General features: G+C 47.1%; 1 protein-coding gene across 1 annotated transcript; it reads left to right on the top strand.

Moving 5' to 3' along the window:
* The first annotated feature begins 749 nt into the window (after window positions 1–749).
* SLC16A6 (solute carrier family 16 member 6) lies at window positions 750–20,106 on the top strand. The gene is made up of 6 exons (XM_043585094.1): window positions 750–946; window positions 7,722–7,960; window positions 10,753–10,896; window positions 13,181–13,309; window positions 16,024–16,833; window positions 17,709–20,106. The coding sequence occupies exons 2-6, from the start codon at window positions 7,729–7,731 to the stop codon at window positions 17,957–17,959; spliced, it is 1,566 nt and encodes a 521-aa protein (XP_043441029.1). The 5' UTR covers window positions 750–946; window positions 7,722–7,728; the 3' UTR covers window positions 17,960–20,106.
* Window positions 20,107–25,088: the final 4,982 nt, after the last annotated feature.

Here is a 25,088-nt window from a genome sequence, read left to right as displayed (position 1 = left end):
ACTCGGGGTGCGCGGCGCCGCGCGCGCAGCTCACACCCAAACTGGAAGGAACCTGTTCTGCTCCGGGCTGGCGCGGAGCCGCCGCAGCCGCGAGCGCCGCGCGGGTTTAGCCCCCGCACCCCCAATCGCCCCCAGCCAATCCCCAAATCCTCCGGGGGTACTCGGCGGTGGGCGCTCGGGGGGGGGGGACTGAGGGAAGGGAAGCGGCCCTGGGGCCCCGCGCGCGCGCGCGCCCGGCCGGGGGTGCCGGAGGAGAGGTGCAGGCGCCCCGAGCACGCCCGCGCTCCCCGCTTGCGGTGCAGCAAAGCGCCGGGGTCCGGTCGGGCAGGCGCGCACGGCCGCGCCCGGATCGGGTGGGGGGAGCGGGGCGGCGTGCCAAGGACCCCGGCGGCAGGGGCGGGGGTGGCCCCGCGGGACCCCGCCGTTGGCACCAGACGGCGACGCCGTTACCTTCCGTGACCCCCAGCCCGGGCCCGGGGCGGGCGCGCGCCCGGCGCGGCCCCGGTCCACGTGGGCCGGCGCGCGCGCGCCAGTCCGGCCCCCTCCTTGGCGGCGCTCGGCGCTCGCAGCACATGGTCGGCGGCGGCGCGCCCCCGAGGCCGGCGGAGACCGGCTGCAGCCGGTATAGGATAAGGGATAGGCAGCGACGCGGGGCCGGGGCGCGGGCAGCCGCACGCAGGGCCCGGGCGCAGGCGGCCGGGGTGGGGGGCGGGGGAGGGTGTGGCCGGGGTGCCCGAGGCGCGGCCGTGGGTGGGGGGCCGGGGCCGGGGCGCTGCGGGCCGGGCGCCCGGTGCTCACCCGCCGGAGCCAGTTTGCGGTAGGCTCGGGCCCACGCCCTAAGGGGTTAAACCTTTCTCATGTTACCGAGCGGCTTATAAGGAGGGGGAGGCCAAGCCTCCGCCTTATTGGGAGCCTTTTGGGGTTTATTCTCTTCCCTTCTAACTTGGTGAGTTGGTTTTATTATTTTACATGTTTAAAAGTTTGATTGTGGGGTGGGTTGTTTTTTTTTTTTTTAATCTGTGTTGGGAGCTTTTTTTTTTTTTTTTTTTTTTTTGGGGGCTGGTGGTGTGTGGGGTGGGCAGGACGGCGGGAGGAGACCACTTAACATCTTAACATTTTGGAGACGTTATTCTGAAAAATATTCTCTGACAGTTGGGAATGCCCAGGGCCACCAGGATGACGCGCTCTAAGCCAGTGTGGGCAGCTGAGAGTTGACTGTCCGTGGCCCTGGCTGGCAGTTGGGGTCCGGAAAACAGCTAGAGGCAGGCTTGGTTTTGAGGGCTGCCCCCCGCCCCGTCCCGGATTGGGGGTTTCAGGCCATCGAGCGAGTCGGGGGCGCCCGCTCACCCCTGCGTGGATTTTCCGCATGAAGTTGCCCGCGCGTCACAGGAGCGAAATGTCAGAGGTAGCTTCCCCAGGCTCGCGCGCGCGCGCGCGCGCGCAGGCCGGCCACTGAGGCAGCGCCAGGGCAAATGGGAATCCCTGTCCCCCCCGCACCCCCCCCCCAAGCCGACACACACTGCCGGGGCAGCCAACGTGACCCCGCATTGGGAAGGCAGAGCGCGCGGGTTCTACACCTTGACCGTCCGAGCTGTCAGCGCCTGACGGCTGGTCCCGCTCAACTTCCAAGGTTCCCGGTTGCGGCTGCCAGCCGCAGGAAAGCGCCCGTGTGGCTGAGCAGTTCCGTAGTGGCGGAGGATGATTTTGCAGAGGAAATGGGTTATTTCCTTCTGGGGTTGTTTTTTTTGCCTTTTCTTTTTTTACTTTTTTTTTTTTTTTTTAATTAAATCCCCACCGTCCCTCCCAGCAGACAGGTGATAGAAGTTTGTTCGGTGGCATGTAAAATGTCACCAGACGCAGGGGGCATTAGCCTTAAGAGACTAAGCTCCCCGGAGCCAACTGGGGAAGGAGCATTACAACTTGACAACCTGGAAGCTGGTTTTGTTTGCACAGTGAGACACTCCGTGCGGGCTCCTTCTTGAAGGAGATGGTTTCTACCCCGAGAATGAGATTTCTCAGTTAATCTGTGTTGCAAATCCTACGAACATGAGTGTCTTCTCTGCAAAAAAATACCATGTGCTTCTGCTGAGATTTCTGAGTGAGGCTTCTTCCCATGTCCCAAGCACCATTACGCGGCATTTTGGGGGGTCAACGATACATCCTGCCCCAGGGATAAAGAAATACCTCTTCTCATAATTAAGGGAAGGGTAGCCAAGATAGAGAGTTCCAGTTCATAAATAAACAATGCAGCCAAGTGGAAAAGCGCCTTCTGCCTTAATGAGTACCACTAACTGTGAGTTTTCCTTCTGTGGTTTCCAAAAACTGGACTTTTTCTCAGTGGAACCCCTGAGGAGGACACTTAAACTAGGGGTTCAGATTTCAACATCATGATCTTGCAAAATGGGTGAATTGGTTTTATCCAGTGATTTCAAAGCCTCCAGGTTAGGTTTGGGACTTTTTTAGTAGAGAATTCAGATGAACTTTACCTGAATGCAGACTGGTTTTGACAAGGGGGGGGGGGGCGGCGAGGGGGAAACGGCTTGTCAAAAGCTGTTCTCCAGGCTACGCCTTTAAGAACAGAGCCTAGCCCTGCTTTTGCGGAGGCTTGGCTTTAACCAGCAGCCATCACCGGTCCATCCAAAGGCTGCATTTTGAACTTTGCTCTAAACTGACCCTGGACTGATGCTCTGACGGTCTATAATAATCCAATATTTTGCATTCTTGATGGCCCCAAATCAAACCTTTACTCAACAGATCAAATCACAGTGAAATTCCCAGCTATAGCAGACTTCCACACCTTGGCAGAATCCTCATTTATTGAAGGTGAAGACAACCAAATGCTCATAGGAAATATTTCAACCTGCCCAGCGTGTTTTGTCATTGTACTTCCTTTGGGAAAACATCAGGGAGAAGGCGGCTCGGCTGCCAGGAAGCCCCGTTCATTATAGAACTTTACAGTTGGGACCCTCCAGTCTGCTGTGGCTAGTCCCTACTTTACAGATGATGAAATTTGGGGATTAAGTGATTTCCCCAAGATTGTGCAGCCAGTTAATGGTAGACAGACGTTCAACAGATAATGCCCAAGGGCCTCCAGACAACAAACGCGTGGGCTTTGGCCCCAGAGGACTCCAGAGTGGAGGATGAAAGTCTAACTCGGAGCAAGTCCGGCTCAAAGGCTGTCCTAGAACCGTAGCCTCTTAGGGCAGGGAAAGATCGGGACAACACTCTGTTTACCTGCTGACAACACAAATCAAGGAGCAGAGTGATTCACCCACTCAGCTTGCCTCACCTGTTAGACCCCCACACAGTAAACCAGCGTCCCTTCCCGTAAGATCAGTTCGCATCGCCATAAGACCGAGGCAGTATTTGGTATCCTGGAATTGATAGAGGATTCTAAGCAACTGAGTTCAAAATTCAGGCCTTTGTTCCTAGCCTTGTGGAGGTGGACACTTTTAAGCCGGTTGGCCTGCGGAATGAATGGACATAAGGAGAGGAGGCCAGGAAGGGATTTATTCTGCAAGCAGGGATGTCCTCCCTTGGGTCTCATAGGGATAGAGCAGGGCACCGCTTCAGCAGTAGGGCAAGACTCCTACTTTGTCGAAGGAGCTTTTATTGAGCACGTACTAGGTGCCAGACGCGCTGCCGGGCACTGGGTCTGGAAAGAGCTGCTGGCTGCCCTTGTAGGTGCCTGCCCTATGTGATCCTACATGCAGAACACAGAAGTTCTCATCCAGTATGTTCTAGAAACCAGGTTATTCTATGATTATTCTATATTGTGGTCTTCTCTCCAAAGATAAATATAACAGGACGTGGGATGCTTTAGGAGGATAAAGCATACACTTTGGAGGAAGTGGGTTTGGGGGTGTCATCTTTGCTTTATGATGTCCCCAGTAATAATACTAAGAAAGCGTCTGCCCTCCAAAACCCTAACAGTGCGGGTGAAACTTCTATTTGGATCTAGCTTCAGGAGAGTAGCACAGATGTAAAGCAAAGTTTAAAAAAAAAACCAAAGGAATCGAACATAGACATAGAGTCAAGTCTGCTGTCTTCCAACCAGCTGCCAAAGATCAGATCTGAGCGGTGTCCAACTACATTTCACCCACATTTGCAAGAACCATCTAGCATTTGCACCTTCCTCCTAGCTCCCGGCTTTCCCTGGACCGCCAGGTTTGCCCAGGGGGAATCAGGTGATTCATAGAACTCGGTGCTGAGTACCACAGTATAAACTGGTAAAGCTGAATGGAACCTTAAAGATTCTCCAGTCCAACCTTGCCACTTGACTAATGAGGAACTCAAGCCCAGAGAGGTGCACTTGACTTTCTCAAGGTCACACAGTTAAGTGGTGACACAGCTTATGGAACTTTACATGGGGAGGTCAAGAGAGCTCTTGCCATTGAAAGAAATTCTTCCCAATCTCTGCCTAAAACAGCCCCTTCCAGGCCTTTAAAATGCTGTCCCTTAGGCTGATAGGGCGGGACGACGCTGGGAGACAGGAGATTTGATTCTGAACAGTTTCGGTCAAGTGCCTTCTCTTCGGTCTAGATTCCACCTTTTGTAAAGGAAAATGAGTAAGATTTTACAAGGAGACGGACAAATGAGCTCTAAATTCCCTAACGTTCTCTAATTCTGACACCACTCCGGGCTACCGGTTGGTGGAAAGTGCACCCATTTTGCACGTTCAAACCGCAGATCGTAACATGCAAAGAACGAGTGAGCTAGACACCTATCACCAGAGTCTTCTGCCGATGGATAGGTAACCTTAACTTCATACCCAAACTACAATCTTGTCCTAAGTACAGTCCAACAAAAAGACTGTCTCTTGACCCTGTGGAGGCTTTAGGCTAGAAAGAAATTCAGTCTTTGGGGCCTTTATCAATTTTTTTTTTTTTTTTTTTTTTTTTTGCCTGTATCAATTTTATCCCAGTCTTTTTATTCAGGTTGGTCCTGAGCCCTAAGATCTTAGGAGCACCCTTCTGGGTTAGAACAGTCATGCCAGAGGGCCTTGGACTTCATTGCCACTTAGTCTAACTGCTTGTCAGAAATGTGCCGAACTCTGGAAGGACGTGGCCAAGTGGTTTTACTATGCATTTCAGTCATAGGGTTCCTATCATTACCGTCAACAAGGACTTAAGTCCATGGAGACAGAGACCATCCCTCTGTCTTTCACCGTAGTATCCCTGATGCCTAGCATAGGGTCTGGCCCCTCCTAGGTGCTTTGTGGAAAAAAATAAATACAAGCTGTGTGAGAGGTCTGGGGGCAGGAAGGCAGAAGGAGGTACAAAGAGAGAAAGGCCCCAGGGTTTGTTTTCCATGAGCCTATTATTTCCATGGGCAAATAAGGTAAACACAAACAACACCCCATTACTAAGTGATACCTGGCACAAGAAGAGAACCCCCTAGGTTGAGTTGGTCAGAGGAAGCATTATGGAAGAGAGAAGATTTGAGGGAGCAGGGTCTGACAGGTGCCAGCCATAAAAGTAGGGGGGCAACCAGTCCCTGGAGCCGGGGGAGAGGGCCTGGCCATGGGCAAGGTGGTTAGAGACTAGCGGGCAGGGAGGAGTCCATCTGGACCACAGCCTGAGTCAAGTCTTAGAACGGGAAGCAAGAAGACTACAAAGATAGGGTGGGGCCCAACGATGAAGGCATGGAAAGCCAGGCTAATCCGTGGGTTTTATCCCTCAGAAAGAGGAAAGCCACTGAAAAAGGCTGAGCAGAAAAATGTCATGACAGTGCAGCATTTCAAGGAGATTAATCGTACTGGACACACGGAGCCAGTTAGGCTAGTAAAGGCGTCTTGGGCTCCGCAAGGAAAAGTCCAAACTAACAGCCTGGTAGGGGGATGAAATGGAAGGGGTGAAGCTAAGGACCTAAGCTGTGAGCGCCCACCACTTCCCTCTCCCTCTCCCCCAACACCTCTCTCTAGGGATAAACACCAAATGCTAGATGGACCCTATTACTGGGAAGTACTTTTTGTGGGGTTTTTTTTTTTGGGGGGGGGGGAGGGGGGTTCTAGACCTTCAGCCTAGTAGTGTTTTCACACCCCTGCCCCAGCTGCCTCACCTTGGGAGTGGATTTTGAAAGTCTGATGAAGGAGGGATGTTGTGAAAACCTCATCTGCGGGAGGGCTCCCGGCTTCTGTCTTAAATCAGCTGCTTTCCTTGTTGGGGAAGGCTGATGCCAAGCTGTTCTGTCGCTGCCCAGCCTACATCTTGATCCATTTAACTGGCCTTCCCACCTTTGTATGTGCTCTCAGAAAGGATGCACTGACACACAGCAAAACGCAGAGGCCTTTGCTGCAGAGGGCATAAGCTTTTTTAAGCATCTTATGCCCTATTTCGTTCAATCAAATATTTAACAGTGAAGGACAAAGAATGAGTATACTGTCCTTTTAGAGTCCCAGTCTACAGTGCGAATGGCACCGTCGATAGGATGAAGGACACTAAGTTGGGTCAGATTTGCTGCTTTTTTATGATTTAGAGTTAACTCAGAATGTGGTTAGATCCCAACACCAAAAATTGGCAAGTCCGCCGGAGAGATGAGGTTGTGTCCCGTTATTTTTCAGCTGCCCTCCAACATCAATGAAACCTGCCTTAGTACTTGAACACGGCGACCTAATGGCCAGGAGAAGGACACCGTGCATCCTATAAAAATTCAACCTGTACGCAACTGTATGATTGTAGAGAATTCTTAAATTCAAGAGCTCTAAGGCCACGGACTCATTATTACAGATAGTAATTCTGGGCTGGGCTAGAAACACATCACCGTCTCAAAGCGCGCGTAACTGCAGAGGCTCTGAAAGCACACTTCCCAGAGGGGAAGACGCAAGGTCAACCCCCCTCCCTCCAATGTTAAGTATAGTGTTTCCCCTTACTGGTGGCGTTACAGGCACAGGTCTGTTTGTTCTGATGTTTGTGGCAGTTCACATGCAAAAGCATACTGAGGTCAGGGTAACTTGGCTAGGTTCACTGGCCGCCCAGGCCTTGCAAATTTTCAGTGCTCTATTCGGTCACTGAGTATGTGTCAATTGCTAACACATCAAGTAGTGGTTAACTTTGAGGAACTTACTCACGATGGTTACATTCTGTTCGTGTAGGTACATCCGCATGGAAAATGCCAGATCATAATCAGAAGGAGAGGTAGCTGATGATCTGAATGGCTGGGGGCATCAGCCCAGAGACACATAGGATGCCACAAACATTTATCCTATGGAAGATGCTAGATGGACTGTCAGTGTTTGCCTCTTAGCCTCCCTCTTCCTAGGCTTCATTTCTGATCAACATTATGATCAACCCACGCTTCCTTTACACCTAACTTGTCTTCAAGTTCAAGGTCAGCATCAATACTCGGTCTGGTGGCCATTCTGTATCCTTCAGGGTGCCTCTAACTGCGCTGTTCTGATCCCTTTTGTTTGTTTTTTTCCCCATTTAATTATCACAGCTGGGAAGTCTTCCTTCCAGATTCTTTGGGGGCTCTGTATACAATACAAGTCTTTGGAGCTCCCAAAGAATCTGGAAGGAAGACTTCCCAGCTGTGACAATTAAATAAGTGTGCAATTGTTATCCAGAGACTTTATAGTAACCGTACATTGTTCAAATATGCATCACCCTAAGAAATGTGGTAAGTAGTCCTTATCTGTTATGTTTGCTAAAGAGTAGCAGAATCATCAACCCTCATGCTATTGGCTGGTCTGATTTTTTTTTTTTTTTTACTTTTTATTTCAGATTAAGAATGACCCAAAAGACATCACAGCTTTGTTCCAGAGCCAATGTTTATACTCAAGTGCCTGACGGAGGATGGGGCTGGGTGGTGGCTGTGTCTTTTTTCTTCGTTGAAGTCTTTACATACGGCATCATCAAGTCATTTGGCGTCTTCTTCAATGACTTAATGGACAGTTTTAATGAATCTAATAGCAGGATTTCGTGGGTCATATCAATATGTGTATTTGTCTTAACATTCACAGGTTGGTACCTCTTTCTGTTTAAATGATATGGAAGCATGTGCCGCCCTTCATTGGCTTAACTACATGATGTACTCACCATATTTATATGGCCCATGGGCCCTTTCTAGCCTCAGTTCAGTAACAGGGTCTTCAGGGGTTTGGGGATGGCGAGTAACAAGAGGCGCTGAAGGAGAGAGCCCCGTCTGCCTGCCCTGATGGCCTTCAGTTTATACGCACATGCACTAGATACCTACTGTATGCATAGTCTTAGGATACGAGAGATTACTTTGAGGCCCGCAGTAAAGCCCCGTCCTATGCAGTCATTTTTTGAAGAAGCAACAGCAAAAGTACTTGCCGTACAGCCCTGGTCTCATAAACGCATGCTTAGGAAAGAGGTCGGGACGTGTAAACGTGGCTGCGTGAAGAGCAAGAGGATGTCAATCAGGATATAATGTAAAATTGCAAATCTTATCCAGGAGGGACACTCTGAATGCAGACAGCCGCTTCCCTAAAGGATTTCACTGGCTAACCAGAGTGCCTCTGAGAAAATGGGGTTTGAGTATACTTTTCTTATTTTTTTATTTTTTAAAATTTGCATCCAAATTAGTTAGCATCTAGTGCAACAATGATTTCAGGAGTAGAATCCTTAGTGGCCGTTACCCATTTAGCCCATCCCCCCTCCCACAACCTGTCCAGTAACCCTCTGTTGTCTATATTTAAGAGTCTGTAATGTTTTGTTCCTCTCCCTGTTTTATATTATTTCTGTTTCCCTTCCCTTATGTTCATCTTAAAGTCCTCATATGAGTGAAGTCATGATTTTTGTCTTTCTCTAATTTCACTTAGCATAATACTCTCCAGTTCCATCCAAATGCAAGATTTCATTCTTTTTGACTGTCGAGTAATACTCCATTGTATATATATATACCACATCTCCTTTATTCATTCATCCATTGATGGACGTTTGGGCTCTTTCCATACTTTGGCTATTGTCAACAGTGCTGCTATCAACATGGGGGTGCATGTGTCCCTTCGATACAGCACCCCTGTATCCCGTGGATAAATGCCTAGTAGTGCAATTGCTGGGTCCATACGGTTTTCCAGAGTGGCTGCACCAGCTTGCACTCCCATGTTTGAGTATAATTTTCAATGTGCTACTTGTCTCTGGGTCCCTTACAGGCCTGATTGTCAGGACGGTCCGTCTGCCTATCAGGGGCCACGGCAAGGGCTTCCAAGAAAACACGGCCACTGAACTCACCTCAGAAAGTTAATGGGGCTGACCTTACACTTCCCTAACCCTAATATCCTAACAGTGGAACTATTATCTCTGAATTTTTCTGTCTTTAAATGTAGTTAGTGTTCAGCCACATAATGTCTTAAAGAGGCAGCTCCACGGTTCTTTCCTATCGAGTAAAGAATTTCTTACTACTCCTCGTACAGTGTCCTGGGAGCGTCACAGAGGAGCTCTCCAGTTCCAGTTGAAGTCATTTACTTCATGAAATATGAATGTCTTCATGAGTATGAAGACATTTACTTTAAAAAAAATTTTTTTTTACTGTTTATTCATTTTTGAGAGACAGAGAGAGACAGCACGAGTGGGGAAAGGGCAGAGAGAGGGAGACACAGAATCTGAAGCAGGCTCCAGGCTCCGAGCTATCAGCACAGAGCCCGACGCGGGGCTCAAACCGCGAGATCATGACCTGAGCTGAAGTCAGACGCTTAATTGACCGAGCCACTCAGGTGCCCCAAGACATTTACTTTTTTAATTGGGGAAAGTTTACTCAGCAAGACAATGTAAGTGCATTCGAACTAAAGTTTTACTTTTGGCATTCTAAATAAAAAGATGTCAGAGCTTCACTTTGAGCTCTTTTATAATCAAAAACAATGATACAGTCAACAAGAAATTTCCCATTAATACTATTATACCAGAAGATCATTCTTCTAAATGCTATTATGATACGAGTTAATGCTTTGCACCAACGGGCCACCTAACAGCGATGAGAGTGGCTTCGTTATGAGCTCTATTCAATACTGGTTTATAGTCCACTAACAGAAGAGTTATATATGGACTCACCCCGATGGAATAAATTTAGTCCTTCTTGTTTTGTTTTGGGGTTTTTTTGTTTTGTTTTTTGCTTCTCTATCCAGCATGTTCTGTATTGCTCTCTTACCCGATTGTCAATGGTTCCCTTATCTTGGTATATTCAAGTGAGTATCAGTGTTGGCCTAAATAACATACCACTAGGAAACTGATCTGCCAGACCTAAGTGTTCTGCAGGATATGGAGTACAGACCCTAAGCGAATGAGTGAATGATCATCAGCCACTCTGAATTCGCTAGCCCCTAGCTAGCCTCCTCGTGGGGTGTTCAACTGAGCCTTTGCTGTACTTTCACATCATTTTCAGAAAAGTCAAATGAAACTGAGCTAGAAACTGACCCCAAAGGGAGCTTTCTAAAAAAGAATCCAAAGCGGTGACTGTATAGGAAACGAAGACGATTCAAGCCATCACAGGGGAACCCGTTTTTGTCACAGAATAGCACACATGACACGCATACCTAACTCTATAGGTGCTCATGGAGAGCCCAAGTCGCTTTCATCTAAAAATAGAGCCACACGTTTTATCCTATGACTCTGGCTTTCTCGTGAAGAAGCCCAAAGAATGTACTGTCCCGTTTGAACAAATATAACCATCGTGTAAAATGTATTATACATCGCACATCATCTCTCCACGTTCAAGACCTGAGAAGGAATCTTAAGGAGGCTAACGTTCATGCCTCTGGGAATTAAAATGTCGCACTATGGTCTCTCGCTGCAGCTCCCCTCTCTGCTGTCCTGAGCACTCGTTTTGGGCACCGTCTCGTGGTGGTGGCAGGGGGCCTGCTTGTCAGCACGGGAATGGTGACCGCCGCCTTTTCCAGGAAGCTGTACCACATGTACATTTCAATCGGCATCATATCCGGTAAGTGCTGCTCCTGGGCTCCAGAGTCCTCCAAATACTCCGTTTGAAAAACAAGGAAGGGGAAGGAGGAGGTCCAACCCAACATGTATCTTTCTTTCTCTTTCTCTTTTTTTCCTTTAAAATTAATAGTGCCCCAGATCGGTGGTTTGAAACTGGGCTGGACAGACTCCAGGGGATACGGGAATCTGTTCTCAGTGCCCAAGAGTTTTTGACTGTTTTTTCTTCTTTTTTTCTTTTTTAATATTTACCAATGAGAAAGACAGCTTCTCTTTTGCATTAGTTTGCAGCCCAAAGACATCATTTTCACCAAGTAAGATGGGAATTTCCTTAGCGGGTATTTCCAAAGTGGGAGTCTGAGACTTCTGGGCTGTAGGGGAGAAAGCAAGCACGGTAAACTTTGTCTCGGGGTCTGAGGAAACGTTTTTCCCTCTCAAAGGAGTGCCTACAGGGGCGCCTGGGAGGGTTCAGTCGGTTAAGCAGCCGACTATCAGCTCAGGTCACGATCTCGCGGTTCGCGAGTTCGAGCCCCGCGTCGGGCTCTGTGCTGACGGCTCGGAGCCTGGAGCCTGCTTCGGATTGTGTCTCCCCGTCTCTCTGCCCCTCCCCGGTCACACTCTGTCTCTCTTTCGGTCTCTCAAAAATAAACGTTAAAAGCAGTCCCTACATTGCTTAACAGATGCTATATGTATTTAGTTAAGATTTGCACAACTTTTCATATATTTCTGCACCTATCAAAGCTCATTTCTTTCTTTTTTTTTTTAATTTTTTTTTTTAACGTTTATTTATTTTTGAGACAGAGACAGAGCATGAATGGGGGAGGGGCAGAGAGAGAGGGAAACACAGAATCGGAAGCAGGCTCCAGGCTCCGCGCCATCAGCCCAGAGCCCGATGCGGGGCTCGAACTCACGGACCGCGAGATCGTGATCTGAGCTGAAGTCGGACGCTTAACTGACTGAGCCACGCAGGCGCCCCCATTTATTTCTTTTATTTTTTTTTTAAATTTTTTTTTTCAACGTTTATTTATTTTTGGGACAGAGAGAGACAGAGCATGAACGGGGCAGGGGCAGAGAGAGAGGGAGACACAGAATCGGAAACAGGCTCCAGGCTCCGAGCCATCAGCCCAGAGCCGGACGCAGGCCTCGAACTCAGGGACCGAGAGATCGTGACCTGGCTGAAGTCGGACGCTTAACCGACTGCGCCACCCAGGCGCCCCCATTTATTTCTTTTAAATACAAGTCTTATATAAGAACTATATTCAATAGTGGTCTGTGCATTGTGAATTATATAAATTCTTTTAATGCCAAAAAATAGGGGGAAAAAAACACAGGAAACAGTTTTTATACTCCTGGCATCCCCGAACTGTTACAACTTTTCTAGACCTCTAATGAAATTTTTTTTTGTTTTTGTTTTTTGTTTGAGAGAGAGAGAGAAAGAGAATATCCCAAGCAGGCTCTGCACTGCCAGCACAGAGCCCGACTTGGGGCTTTATCTCATGAACTATTGAGATCATGACCTGAGCCGAAACCAAGAATGGTATGCTTAACTGGCTGAGCCACTCAGGCACCCCTGAAACCTTTTATTTTATCTTACTTTAGTTTTTACTATAGCACCTTTTTCCAGAATGAAATTCATTGGCTTCCAGAACTTACGATTTATACAAGAAACACCCCTCCCTCACCAAATAGTTTATAAAGGCAGCTTCTATTTCCTCTTTTACCCACTAATCATTTAGGAAATGTATTGTTTGGATTTCCAAGAGGTTCGATTGTCTGGTGGTTAACTTTTTTGGTATTATTTTCAGATTGTTATGCATCGTGATCAAAGTATTTGCTGGCACAAAAATCTCTGGGGAAACCAAAAATGTCTATTTGACATGGCACATAATTTAAAAAAAAAACCTAAGTAATTCCTAAAAATACGTATGTACATACATACATTAAATTAAATATTAAAAACAGGGGCACCTGGGTGTCTCAGTCGGTTAAGCATCCAACTTCGGCTCAGGTCATGATCTCGGAGTTTGTGAGCTCTAGCCCCGCGTCGGGCTCTGTACTGACAGCTCAGAGCCTGGAGCCTGCTTCGGATTCTGTGACTCCCTCTCTCTCTGCCCCTCCCCTGCTCATGCTGTGTCTCTCTGTCTCTCAATAGTAAGTAAACATTTAAAAAAAAATTTTTTTTTCCATAAAAAATAAAAAAATTAAAAAAACACAATAATCCCAGATCCTTGCACCCTTCTGTAATCAATCGTATGTGATGCTCACTCTTCTTTCTGGCTCTCTTTCAGGTTTGGGATTCTGCTTTAGCTTTCTACCAACTGTCACCATTCTATCCCAGTACTTTGACAAAAGGCGCTCCATGGTCACTGCAATTGCTTCCACGGGAGAATGTTTCGCTATGTTCGCTTTCGCCCCAGGTAGGCAGACCCTCGTGGTCCATGTATGGATGTGGGTTGGGGAAGCCCCTCTGCTCTTCTGGCCAACAGTCGGCTGACTCTACCCGTATTTGCCTTCTTTCCTGCAGCGCAGTTTGAGGATCTGTCCTCCCTCATCCCGTTTTAGGAATCCCTCCGCTCTAATACTAATCCGAGTTGACCTAAATAGGTCAACAGGTGTTAAGACGCCCATTCAGTGGGAAGGCTGGAAACATCCATTCCAAAATAACTAATTTAATAATTTGAGACGGGTCATACTATTATCTTTCCTTTGTCAAAAGAACCATATTCAGTGTGGATTTATTTATTTTTAATTAATTAATTTATTTATTTATTTATTTTTTCAACGTTTATTTTTGGGACAGAGAGAGACAGAGCATGAACGGGGGAGGGGCAGAGAGAGAGGGAGACACAGAATCGGAAACAGGCTCCAGGCTCTGAGCCATCAGCCCAGAGCCTGACGTGGGGCTCGAACTCCCGGACCGAGAGATCGTGACCTGGCTGAAGTCGGACGCTTAACCGACTGCGCCACCCAGGCGCCCCTCAGTGTGGATTTAAAATGTGCTGATAAAGTTAGCTTTATTATCTGTGTGTAGGTAATCTCGCGGCAAAATTTTTCTCCCTAGTTTACTTGCTATCTCAGTGTCCGCAGGTAAATTTCACTCTAACCAGCAACAGACGGTTGGTTAACCTCGGAGACCCAGATTCGTTTCTTACTCTGCCGTTTCCTTGAAGAATGTGTCTGTGACTATACTTTGAGCGAAGGAGTTAATGTAGAAGTGTTTAGGGGTAACATGTCCTAGTGACTGAAGCTTTTCACATAGTTGAGAAAAATGAAATGTGTGTGTGCATATAGGTCTATAGGAAGGCAGAGAGACAGGGAAAATGTTAATTGTTGAATTTAAGCAAAGGACGGGCAGTCACACACCCTGGTGTCATTCTTTCTGCTTTTCTGTCCACTTAATGTTGTGGGGAGACTCAGTGGTCTGTGAATGACCTGAGGGTAGGAACTGCATCTGGGCTTTGTTCCCTAGAAAATCCTGCTACCTGGTAGGCACCCAAGAAATGTCAAATGGAAGGGCGCCTGGGTGGCTCAGTCGGTTAAGCATCCAACTTTAGCTCAGGTCATGAGATCACGGCTCGTGAGTTCGAGACCCGCATCGGGCTCTGTGCTATTGGCATAGAGCCCGCTTCAGATTCTCTCTCTCTCTCTCTCTCTCTCTGCCCCTTCCCTGCTCATGCTCTACCTCTCTCTCTCTCTCTCAAAATAAATAAACATTTATATAAAAAAAAAGGTAAATGGAGGGAGGAATATAGCACCCACTTTTGCCAGATGAGCATAAAGCTTCTCAAAATACCCAAGCCTAAAATATCTTGCAGTTTGAAGTTTCCCACATTAATGGGAGGAATGAGAGGTGTGAAAACAGGCTATAAAAGTAACTGGACCCCCCCCCCCCCCCACGGAATGTGGGGCTGCCTTGCTCAGTTTATCTTCTGGATAACCAGCTTCCCATGTCTTCATACCTGTCTGCTCTCAAAGAATTAGAATATCATAAAATTCTAATGAATATCATTTTAGCCTTTCTGGGATGATTACGAAGATACTTTAAGGTCTTGCGGGGGGCCTGCATTATTCAGTTGTTGCTGTGGGGCTCCCCTGCGGCTGTCTCCCCCAACCTCCCATTCCAGTGTCCAGCCTGCCCCTGGTCAGCAGCCCGGGACCCAGCTTTCCTGGCGGGAAGGAGCAGGACTCACACAGTAAAGGACAGTCTGCAGAATAGAAACTGTAGAAGTGTGTCATCGTGGAATTCTGGGATCACCGTGAGCTTAGATGCTTCGTTTATCTTTCCACTTAATCCACCAGAGACTGCATGAGTGAATGCCTAGTGATGTAGCTCAGACGTAGGAAATTCTGTCTTTTATTTTTTTTTCAACGTTTTTATTTATTTTTGGGGGACAGAGAGAGACAGAGCATGAACGGGGGAGGGGCAGAGAGAGAGGGAGACACAGAATCGGAAACAGGCTCCAGGCTCCGAGCCATCCGCCCAGAGCCCGACGCGGGGCTCGAACTCCCGGACCGCGAGATCGTGACCTGGCTGAAGTCGGACGCTTAACCGACTGCGCCACCCAGGCGCCCCGAAATTCTGTCTTTTAAAGGCCAGACGGTAAATACTTAAGGCTTTCGCGGACTAGAAGTATCTGTCAGAACCCCTCACACTTTGTGGGTTACAGCACAGAGGCAGCCATATACCACATCGGCGAATGAGCGGGGCCACATTCCAGTCAAGCTTTAGTATCAAAGACACAGGCAGTGGGCTGGACTTGGCCTGCAGGCTGCTGTTCGCCAAAACCCGGAAGTAGGTCACCGGCTGCCTTCATTTCTCGTGCCTCCACCGGGCAAAACGCACCCTCCAAAGCTCTTCTGGGGACCTAGGCTGCCAGGTTTGGGTTTGCATCTGATAATCCCTGTGCACCTCTTCCCCTGATCGGTTCAGAACAGCATCAAAGCCTAGAATGAAGGCTACAGTACAGGCGGACCGCATTCACCCTGCCAAGTACTAACTGCCAAGTCCTAACTTTTACCGAAGTTAGTACTCAACCGGAACCCTTATTTCTGCTCGGTATTTTCTCCTGGGCCTCGAGTCTGTTTTCTGACCTTCGAATTTTTCTCTCTTCTTCGCCCCCGCCTCTTCAAGCAATCACGGCTCTGAAGGACAACATTGGCTGGAGATACAGTCTCCTCTTCGTGGGCTTGCTGCAGCTGAACATTGTCGTCTGCGGGGCGTTGCTGAGACCGATTATCATCAAAGGACCGGGGTCCCCGAAAGCAACCGCACACGAACACCGGAAAGAAGTGCAATGCATGCTCGAAAATGAGAAAACACGCACCTCAATAGATTCCATTGACTCAGGAGTAGAATTAACTACCTCACCAAAAAATGTGCCTATTCACGCCAACATAGAACTGGGGCCGAAGGCCAATGTGCAGCTGGTGAAGGCCAGCTCCAAGCGGAGCGATAAGAAAGCCCCTCTACTGGACTTCTCCATCTTGAAAGACACAAGTTTTATCTGTTATGCGTTGTTCGGTCTTTTTGCAACCCTGGGATTCTTCGCACCTTCCTTGTACATCATTCCCTTGGCCATTAGTCTAGGCATCGAACAGGACCGCGCTGCCTTCTTATTGTCCACCATGGCGATTGCTGAAGTTTTTGGAAGGATCGGGGCCGGCTGCATCTTCAACAGAGAGCCCATCCGGAAGATCTACATTGAGCTCATCTGCGTCATCTTATTGACTGTGTCTCTGTTTGCCTTTACTTTCGCTACTGAATTCTGGGGTCTGATGTCATGCAGCATATTTTTTGGGTTCATGGTTGGAACGGTAGGGGGTACCCACATTCCACTGCTTGCCGAAGACGACGTCGTGGGGATCGAGAAGATGTCTTCTGCGGCGGGAGCCTATGTCTTCATTCAGAGCATATCAGGACTGGCGGGACCACCTCTTGCAGGTAATTTACCTACACGAAATCCGAACCCTTGTCTACTATCCCCTTATGGGTTGTGCTGGCTTCTTGTGAGAGTCTTAAAACCTACCGGTTTTTATATGGTCCATAGAATTTCAGAGCTGACAGGATTAGAGATTACCTGAGCCAGCTCTCTTGACTTAAATAGGAGGAAATTGAAGGTCAAAGCATGTAAGCCAACAATCGTATGGTAAATGAGTGACCAAGTCAGGATTAGAAGCTCCGTCTGCAGTCCAGGCTGCCCCAACCTTTGGCTGCCATCTTGCCTTGTAAATGCTCAAGGGGTACCCATCGCTGTATAACCTCACTCATGACCCTCTGACTTTTGGAACCACAGCACAAAAGGACTTCTGTAAGTCACCTGCCCTTCTTAGGAAGGGTGTGAGGAAACTGAGCACAGAACTCACTCTGCAAATACTTAATTGATCACTACACGATATTTCCTGGCGGAAGGACTTGGGTGTGTTTCACACCTTAGCCCCGGAAATAGGTCCTCAAAAGTTATTAGGACAGAAATCTTGCCTCATCTTAAAAGAGCCCTAAAGTGAACTCAAGTGAAAATAATAGAGTTCTTTCTTCTCACTGTTTCCTTTTCCAAGAAGCATGCATCTAACTGTCCCGCGTTTTACGCTCCATGAGGACAGATTAGCCCGTGAAGAACAAGCTAGCAACCCAGTCGTCTCAGCTGTGCGTTTGTCTGACTTCTCCCTTCTCCCCAGTCTAGGGAAGACTCATACCTTCAACACCCTTTTTTCTTTCGAAAACCCAGCTAGAACACAGAAGGCTAAGCCACTGAGAAGCTTCTGGGTGAGAGAGGGTTTGTGGCCATGTTGCTAACAGATACGAATGCTTTCTCTCAGGTCTGCTGGTGGACCAGAGTAAGATTTACAGTAGAGCTTTCTACTCGTGTGCAGCTGGCACGTCTGTGGCTGCTGGGTGCCTCGCGCTTGTGAGACCTTGTAAAAAGGGACCATGCCAGCGTCATCCTGCAGGCGAGGCCCAGGCCGAGAATCCTCGTGGGAAAGCTTTACAGGACATACCCGAAGACTTTCTCGAAATGGACCTCGGGAAAAATGAGCATAAAGTTCACGTGACCATGGAGCCAGTATGACGTGCTTTGCAGTAACGCCAGCCACCCTGTTGGCCGGGAGGTGGGCGGACGGTGGGCAGGGGAGACCCGGGGGAGGTACGGGGGCTGTCGGCTCTGTGCACTTTCCAAACGACATCTTAAAGGGAATGTGTATGTGAACACGACCAACATCCTTTTCTTTTTTTTCCCTTGTAAGTTTTCCTTTTTGCTTGTTTCTTAAGCCAAAACAAAAACAACCCAGCAATTTCCACACATCAATCTGGTTGTCTTCAGCAGCAATAAGAGATACAAAGAAGGACCCTTTGGCTCACATTCCAAGTTTAAGACAGTGGCGTGAATCGCCAGAGTGGCTTTAAGAGCTCTCACATGTGATAAACAACTATCTTATAAAATGCCATCAGCCCAGATCGCTGAAATGAAATTGGCCACCAAAAAAAAAAAAAAAAAAAAAAAAAAAAAAAAAAAAAAAAAAAAAAATCTTAAATCACGTTTCAAATTTCTCATTTTCAGAAATAGGAACAAATTGTTTAAAACCCCTTGGAAAACACTGAGGTCTCCATTAACAAATCATGGTTTCTCAGTTTTTCAACTATTCCATGGGAATGAAGTATAGTTTAAGACCAAACGTTTGGCTAACAAATTCTAAAAAACATATATATAACTTGAACTTCATAAATGTGAAGATTACCACTTCTCTCTATGGCCAGTCATTACCAGAAGTATTTCAACACAGAATATACAGAATGGCATTCAAAAATATGTTTCCTGTTGCTTTTAATTATTCCGAAATATGTGACTGTAGTATCTTTAATTTAATCCACTATTTATTATTAAGTTATTCTAGGATGATTAAAATAATCAAAAGAAGTAAAATCTGAGACCTAAGCATCATTTTTACCTCCTTTTGGCAATCCTTGAAATGCCTCAGACCTCTGGGAAAGTTACTCTCATCAAAGGGCCAGGTTATAATGATTCTTCAATTTGATTAAAGGCCACATGCGCTAGTTTAAAGGGGAAAAAAAAATAACGAATAGCAAATCGCCTTAGCTTCTTAAAATAATTTGTTTTATCACCTAAGAATACTTGAGGATCTCCTTTGATTGGAATTCTATTTCACTGAATTGTTGAAGCATTTCTGATTTTTTTTTCTTCCTTTCAACAGCTAACTGTTGAAGCATTTCTGTATTTCACATGGGGTAGCAGAGACTTCGTATTTTACCATCGTACGTTACAAGTCGCCATTTACATCTTACATAAACCTTGATTGCTCTAAGTTGCCAGAGTTATCAGGTCAACTGGTCATTGTTGGTTTGGGTTTTTTGTTTGTTTGTTTGTTTGTTTGTTTGTTTGTTTTCGGAATCACACTACATGTATAGAATTTCTCATGTTACCATTTTTCCGTAAAGAGGGCAGGTGTGAGGGTCACAGGGGGGCTACTTACTTACATGTAATGAATCTCACTCTGCAGGTGATGGTCCCTCACTGCTCTTTGATTCATCTTTACTGTTAATTTATGACAACTCAGGGGGAAAAAATATAACAAGCCTAGTTTGGTTACAGGTACACACAAGCTTGAATATTTCTCTGCACTGAAATGAAAGTGGCGTAGTTCATCACCACCTGCTACATTTTGTATAGCATTTTATCAGCCATAGAAATAGGACAATCTGTAAAACTTTGGGGGGGTGGGGGAAAAAAATGACAAAGTGTCGAAAACAGACACACCTGGAATGGTGGATGTAAGCAAATCTCTGTCACTGCTTGAGAAGGACTTTGAGCTTTGTGGCAGTTTTGCAGACTTACATGACTTCAGCACTTTACAACATTTTTTACTATGAATGTTCAATACAATTTAATATTTATAACTGATTTCTGAGCAATCTGCCATTCTGTTCACTGCATGAAAAAAAAATGTATGCCAATTTCAGTATGTCAATAATCAAGGTTTTAAATGTTTTGGAGAAAATTAAAGCAGGATTGCTGATCTGTTCTGTATTTGTGACTTTCTGGTACTTCTTCTAGATATGCAATAAATGTATGGCTTTTTTTTTTTATTTAAAGAGACGGATTCCTTTTTTAATGGACTCATCAGCATTCATTGTGTGATCCAATTAAAGTTATAAAAACTCAAGGAAGATTCACTCCAAATAAATAATTTTTTTCACTTTGCTGCGGAATCTTTTAATTTTTTTTTTTTAACGTTTATTTATTTTTGAGACAGAGCATGAACGGGGGAGGGGCAGAGAGAGAGGGAGACACAGAATCTGAAACAGGCTCCGGGCTCTGAGCGGTCAGCCCAGAGCCCGACGCGGGGCTCGAACTCACGGACCGCGAGATCGTGACCTGAGCCGAAGTCGGCCGCTTAACCGACTGAGCCCCCCAGGCTCCCCTCTGCAGAATCTTTTAACTCTGCTAGAGATATTTAAACATTTCCAAGAAGTGTTTGTGGGACTCGATTACTTCTTAATGAAAAATATATAAATGAGATGAGATCTCGGTCACCACAGAGTAGGAGCAAAGCCTATCGAAAGTAATAAATAGTTGAGACTATCTATATCCAGTTACGGAACAGTCCTAAGAGCTATCCTAAGTAAACAGCATGCTGTCCGTGCCAGGGATCAGCAAACTTTTTCTGTAAAGGGCCAGATAGTAAATATTTAAGGCCTTGCGGGCCAGGTGGGTTCTGTCACAGCTACTTAGCCCCGCGCTTGTACTGTGAAAGCAGCACAGACAACATATGCAAGAATGAGCATGACTGCTTGAATACGGGCGCCTGGGTGGCTCAGTCGGTTAAGCATCCGACTTCAGCTCAGGTCATGATCTCGCGGTCCGTGAGTTCGAGCCCCGCGTCGGGCTCTGGGCCGATGGCTCGGAGCCTGGAGCCTGTTTCCGATGCTGTGTCTCCCTCTCTCTCTGCCCCTCCCCCGTTCATGCTCTGTCTCTCTCTGTCCCAAAAATAAATAAATGTTGAAAAAAAAAATTTAAAAAAACTTATGCATGGATCCTGAAATTTGAATCTCAGAAAACTTTCACACATCATGAGGTATTATTCTGATTTTTTTTCCTCAACCCCATAGAAGTGTAAAAAATAAAAACCAACCCTATTAGCCTGTGATCTGGAAAGAGAAACAGGCAGGGGACTGACTGGGTTTCGGCCCGTCGACTGTGGTCTCTGACCCCCTGCCCCATTCGAATCCGCAACACTGGAATGGTCAGTGAAGAGGAACGTCGGGACTGACAGGAAAGGATCACTGTGGTCAAAGTGGCTTTTAGATCATGGGTGCCAAAGATAGGAAAGATCAAACAGCTGACAGCATGTTAATTACAGGTTTCCATTTCCTGGGATTAAAGAGATTCTGCTTTAACCTTGTCGACTTAATAACGGTCCAGTATAAATGAAGACTGCTTCCCTCCCCAAAAGTAAAATCATTTCAGAGGTAAAAATGAATGAAGATCATGTCTCTTTTCAGACAAATGCATCCCTAATGTATCCTTCCAAATGTATCCTTAATGGATACAGTGGCTCCAAACCTTTAAACAAAGGTATCAGTTTTGTACTTCCATAATGTGTAATGTAGCCTTTGTGCATTTATTTGCCTTTCCTTTGGCTTAATGCCTGCTGATACGGAAACAGAAGAGAAAATATAGATCCTAAGTCCGGGCTCCCATGGCCTGCTATCCATTCAAATCACCCAGAGGTATTTACATTACATTTAGATTTTTGTACTCTTTCTCAAATATCCTAAATCAGATATAATCACGAATGCTTATTGTAAAAAGCTCCCAGATATCAGACTCACTAATAGGGATTCAAAGTTCAGATACTATTGCCTTTGGTTATGAGCATTGCTTGAAACGACCAATTTAAAGACAATTCCGACATGTTCTGTGCTAAAAGGTCAATCCTATAAGCAGCAGTTGCATGGAGAAAAGAGAAGCTGTCCTTGTTTTTGGTGTACATGTTACACATGCACATGTTAATCAAATAAATCAAATAAATGAGGGCTACAATCTCCCGACAGGTGGGCCAGCCTTTGTATAAGTAAGGACACTAGCTCCCCCTGGTGTTCGGCTTTTGTAAGGACTCCCTGAGGGTGCAAAACCAGAAAAGTGACAAGTTCAAGTAACTTGGCTTTTCCTGGAAAAGAAACTCTCACATCCAAACCAAAATTACTTCAGTGACTATGGATTTCCTAGAGGGAAAAATGGAGAGCAAAAGTGATATCCCAGAACACTTTATCTGTAAAGGCTTTTCAATAGAGTTCAGCGAATATTATGTATGCAGAGAAGATACACGTTGTGGCCACGTATTTATATTCTTTATAGACCTTTCCAGCAACTCAAGAAAAGAAAAGCCGGTCAACTATCCTAGCAACATCACCCCTAGAATTCAACCAAAGCCGTAAGTTCCTTCCCAACACCGACAACTCCTGTCCTAAGATCTGCCTTTGCAGCTGAGGTCCAGACTCACGCACGCCTGTGTGACAGCACCTGATACCAACCAGGCATTTGCACCTTCACGTGTCCTCAGTGGAACCCCCGACCCTCCTCCCCAAACCTGCTCCTCCCCAAATCCTATTGGCTTTACTTTCTAAATATAGCCAGAACCTGCTTTTGCCAACTCTACCAGGACCCCTGATCTAAGCCAACAGCATCTTAGCTGGATTACTGCAATAATCTTCTAGCTGGTTTGCCCAATTCCACTTTTGCTTTAATTTTCCTGCTTTAAATTTCCATATAGAAGCCTTACAATACCTTTTTTCTTTTTTTGAGAGTGCATGGGAGTGGGGGGGGGGGCAGAGGAAAGGAGGGAAGAAGGGGGCAGGGGAGGGAGAGAGAGAGAGAGACAGAGAGAGAGAGAGAGAGAGACAGAGAGAAAGAATCCCAAGCAGGCCCCACACTCAGCACTGAGCTCAATGCGGGGCTCGATCCCACGACCCTGGGATCACGACCTGAGCCAAAATCAAGAGTCTGACGCTCAACCGACTGAGTCACCCAGGTGCCCCACAATAATCAGAAATAATAATTTGTGGGGCGCCTGGGTGGCACAGTCGGTTAAGCGTCCGACTTCAGCTCAGGTCACGATCTCGCGGTCCGGGAGTTCGAGCCCCGCGTCGGGCTCTGGGCTGACGGCTCGGAGCCTGGAGCCTGTTTCCGATGCTGTGTCTCCCTCTCTCTCTCTGCCCCTCCCCCGTTCATGCTCTGTCTCTCTCTGTCCCAAAAAGAAATAAAAAACGTTGAAGAAAAAAAAAAAAGAAATAATAATCTGTGTTTCAAGGCACAAATCAGACACGATCACATTTAAAAACCTTAAATCCTCAACAATGGGTTCTTCATGCACTGCCTGCTGCTACTGTTTCCTCCCTTGCTCCTGCTACTCTAGGACTGGCCTTCGAACTGTTCCTTGAAAACACCAGCCTCTTACCTTACAATCAATTGTTCCCTTTCCCTGGCACACCCTTCAATTTGGCCTCCTCCAAGCGTTCCTGCGGAGGCATTCCTGACCATCCTACCCAACACAGTCCTTGTTTCTACTCTTTACCCTGAAAAAAAAGTTATAAAAGTATTTGTTTTCCCTCATTCACTATGTCTCCTCCCTTGGTACATGATGGTAGCAGGTGTTTTGTGCGCTGCTCGATTCCCAAGGCTTTGAGTAGGGCTTGGCATGGTGGTAGGTGGGGCTCCCAAAATACTGTTGAACGAACAAATGAGTTCTTCCTTTTGCATCGGCTTTTTCTTTCTTTCATTTCCCCCCACTGGCTTTTTCAAGGGGGAAAAAAAAAAAGCCATCTATTGACAATTACAGCTCAAGACAGTCTGGTGTCGCTGCAAAGAAGCTGGGTGGCCCTGGGACACTGAAAGCCCTGGGATCCAAACCTAGTGGCCCAAGAGCTAAGTCTCCAATGGTCCAGCAGGAGGAGCTCTACAAGGGTGAATCAGCTTAAGGGAAAAAACGTAGGTCCTGGGAGACTAAACAGTGGGAAGAAATTACCAGGAGGGTAGGTAGGCCGATGGAAGCCTGAGTTTTCACAATACTGCTGGAGCAGATTTTGTTTTAACTTAACCTATTTTCCAGTAGACTTTTTTTTTTTTATGATGACTTTTTTTGTTTTTGTTTTTGTTTTTAAATGCCTCCTCGGGAGCAAGGGCTTTTCTGGATACTGAATCTCTTTTTTTTTTTTTTTTTTTGGTGCTAACACAAAGTGCACGGACTGATTTCTCTGACTTTGAGCAACCCCAGATGGCCCCACTCAAATAGAAAAGGGGTTGAAAGAAAGTTTAATCTTTTACAACCCCTTCTATAAACAATCTGGGGGAAAAATCGGTTAGGTTTCTGGCTTGTGGTATTTTACTTCTTACGAGGTCATGCGGCAGAAGGAAAACAAAGCAGAATTCGAAATGAGGGAGATCTGGACCCGTTTTGTCTTTGCCACGGGTGCTACCGTGCACAAGTTTACTTAGCTACTGCGGCTTTGTTTCATCACGTGTGAACTGAGCAGCATGCACGTTATTACTAACACTTGACGATTCCGCATTCCAAGCATAAAAGCACATTTAAAGGCCATACCAGGCCCTTGGTAACGGGAGGGGGTGAACGACCAAAACCAAAACCAATGCCACGGAAGGGAACAGCCAGACCTGCGGGCCGGTCAATACCGAATGCGAAGGCCCTCAGCAGTGTTCACACCCCGGAAGACCCGCGCGACGCTTCCCCTGAAACTGCCTTTCCCCTTCGTTCCTCCTGGTGCCGCCTCGCAGGGGCGTCTTTGCGCAGAAACCCGCCCTAATCTACAGCCACGAGCCCCGAGCCGCGCGGAGCCCCGGGGAGCACGTGCAGCGTGGCCTCCGGGGCGGAGATGCGGCCACCCAGGACGAGAAGAGAATGTTCTTTTTCACACCGAGGACGGGTTGCAACGGTAATATCGGGGATGCACTGGGCTAAACTGTGCGCTCCAACCTCAGTCCACGTGCCCCCTTGTGCACGTGCTCACGTGCCTCCCAGGCACGGCAAGGTGACACCCGGGGGCCGCGCCCGACGCGCACTGGACGGTGCCGCTCTCGCCGGTCCCCAGAACCGCGCGAGGGGCGCCCACGCGGCCTCCGAGCGCCGGCGCCGCGCACACGCGCCCCCGAGCCCGCTCGCTCGCTC

This window comes from Prionailurus bengalensis, chromosome E1 (genome assembly GCF_016509475.1).
Source record: "Prionailurus bengalensis isolate Pbe53 chromosome E1, Fcat_Pben_1.1_paternal_pri, whole genome shotgun sequence".
Lineage (NCBI taxonomy): Eukaryota > Metazoa > Chordata > Mammalia > Carnivora > Felidae > Prionailurus > Prionailurus bengalensis.
This window is presented reverse-complemented; position numbering and strand designations above follow the sequence as displayed.

Excerpts from the sequence above, each read along its gene's own strand:
- SLC16A6 (XM_043585094.1), top strand. The coding sequence starts at position 7,729 with ATGACCCAAAAGACATCACAGCTTTGTTCCAGAGCCAATGTTTATACT. Across the intron at positions 7,961-10,752 it reads ATTTGTCTTAACATTCACAG|CTCCCCTCTCTGCTGTCCTG; the intron begins GTTGGTACCTCT and ends CTCTCGCTGCAG. Across the intron at positions 10,897-13,180 it reads TTCAATCGGCATCATATCCG|GTTTGGGATTCTGCTTTAGC; the intron begins GTAAGTGCTGCT and ends GCTCTCTTTCAG.